Consider the following 2,284-nt stretch of genomic DNA (forward strand, 5'->3'; position numbering starts at 1 on the left):
GCCCACCCCGACGACCCCGACGACCCCAATCGATGAGTCGGGCTCTCTCCCAACTGTTGGGTGCACCGATACGGAGGTCAGCGTCCTCGGCGACGCCACGTACTGCATCAAGGGCAACGGGTGCTCGGGCTCATCGAAGGCCGGTGTCTGCCCCTTGGCGTATGCGACGGCCACCGCCGACTGCGTGCCAGGCATCCCGTCCTACGACCCGATCACACAGACGTGCTCGCTGCCGGTCGACACGGAATGCTCGGACCTTGGCAATGGAGCATTTGGGTGCGTTCCGATTGCTTCGCAGACGTTTGCGAGCGGCAACGAAGCTGCGGTAACGTCCGAGACCCGCACGGACGCTCCCACCGACGCCCCGACCGACGCTCCCGCCGAAGCAACGGATGCGCCGACAACGGCTTCGACCGAATCCGACGAGGTCACGGATGCTCCCACAGATGCCGAAACTGATGCTCCTACGGACGCTGCCACGGACGCTCCCACGGACGCCCCGACTACCGCCGCGACCGAGTCGGACGAGGTCACTGATGCTCCCACTGACGAAGTCACCGACGCTCCCACCGACGCCGAAACCGATGCTCCCACGGACGCCCCGACTGACGCCCCGACCGAGCTGACGGCGAGCGCCAACGAAGACGCGGCGACGTCTGAGACGCGCACGGAGGAGCCGACTGAAGCCACCACCGACGCTCCCACGGACGCTCCCACCGACGCTCCCACCGATGCGCCGACGACGGCTTCCACCGAGTCGGACGAGGTCACTGATGCTCCCACGGATGCCACCACGGACGCTCCTTCGGACGCTGCTACGGACGCTGCCACCGACGCCCCGACTACCGCCGCGACCGAGTCGGACGAGGTCACCGACGCTCCCACCGACGAAGTTACCGACGCTCCCACCGATGCCGAAACCGATGCTCCCACGGACGCCCCGACTGACGCCCCGACCGAGGTGACGGCGGCTGCGTCGAACTTTGTTTCGGTCCAAAACGCCGGCGCTGTGTCCACCAGCGTCGGTGTCGTGAACATTGCTGCTGCTGCCGTCGCCTGCGCGGCTCTTGTCGTGGCGATCGCGGCGGCGGTGCTTGCGACCAAGAAGAGCCGCGCGCCGGCGGTGGCCTCGGTCTTGCAGGACGAGGCTGTCGACGAGGTCACGGCTGTCAAGGCGCAGGACGACGATGTGGCCGTCGAGGTGTTGGAGTGCTAAGTGCATCTGCCACTGTGCCGCGCGTCTCTCTCGTTCCATTTGTATACTTGCATTGAGTTCGTAACCCGTTAATCAAACATGCTGATTGACACAAATTGCACCGAGTAACTTAAAGGATTGTTGGTGTACAGGAAGAGCCACAGGTTGTTGTTACACATTCTGTTGCGGAACGAAAGCCCAGGGCTCAAAGTGAGAGCTTGAGTTTACATCACGTTCATATACCTTCTTTACATGGAGGCGCAACGAGAGACGACTTTGTGCTGCGATAACTGAGCACCACCACAGACAGCTGGCTACAGCTAGCACATGTACCATCGAACGACGAACCGATAACATATCCTCAGAGCGATTGCGTGCCCAACAGAGAAGGAGTAGTACACATCACATAATATCCTTGCGGGGGCATAATGATCAAGTACACGGCGACCTATTCAGCCCTATTGATTCAGCTCTACGTTTCAAAGCACAATGTGGATAGTTTGCGGAAGATTGCCATTCTCTGTTGCTTGCCTGACGCATGACAAATTGGACGTCTCGGCGACTTCTTCTCGTCTCTTGAGAAAAATTATGAGTGCCTTCTCTGGTACTAGTACTCCATATCAGGCAAGCGGGTACCAACGCGGATGGAATGGCGAGTCAATGGCTCCGTGGGTACCGGTATTGCTCATCCATGGCCCTGATGGATCGATGGATGGTCCTGAATTTGATGCAAAGCTGGCAAAGTAGAAGCTTCCATAACGCCAAGTAGCCATGTCGACAGCTCGCAGTACTTCAACTCTGTCGCGATTCAGGTCTTATAGTTGGTATTCAACGACGGCAGAGATCCTATTGCGATCTTTCTTGAACGGTGTCGCCTAGGTCGGTCGTTGCGATTCCAGCCAATCCACGCGCAGTCGTTTCCCTTGCCTGCCCTGTGATTGGCCTGCGCAAAAGATGCGACATCACAAGCGATGTGATTGGCTTCCACCAAAGATTCCTAGTCCGAGCGATCTTCCTGCAAACGCGGTGGCATTTCATTTTCATTTCCCATTTTCGCTCGACCTTCGCAGCAGCACCATCATGTTCTCG

The 2,284-nt window shown here is 58.9% G+C and overlaps 1 protein-coding gene across 1 annotated transcript; it reads left to right on the forward strand.

The window, feature by feature from the left end:
* Window positions 1-246: 246 nt before the first annotated feature.
* On the forward strand, window positions 247-1,216 carry SPRG_19945 (hypothetical protein; the record flags this gene model as incomplete). The annotated part of the gene is made up of 2 exons (XM_012344392.1): window positions 247-276; window positions 299-1,216. The coding sequence occupies 2 exons, from the start codon at window positions 247-249 to the stop codon at window positions 1,214-1,216; spliced, it is 948 nt and encodes a 315-aa protein (XP_012199782.1).
* Between the last annotated feature and the right edge of the window lie 1,068 nt (window positions 1,217-2,284).

Source organism: Saprolegnia parasitica (assembly GCF_000151545.1).
Source record: "Saprolegnia parasitica CBS 223.65 unplaced genomic scaffold supercont2.17, whole genome shotgun sequence".
In the NCBI taxonomy this organism is placed as follows: domain Eukaryota; phylum Oomycota; class Saprolegniomycetes; order Saprolegniales; family Saprolegniaceae; genus Saprolegnia; species Saprolegnia parasitica.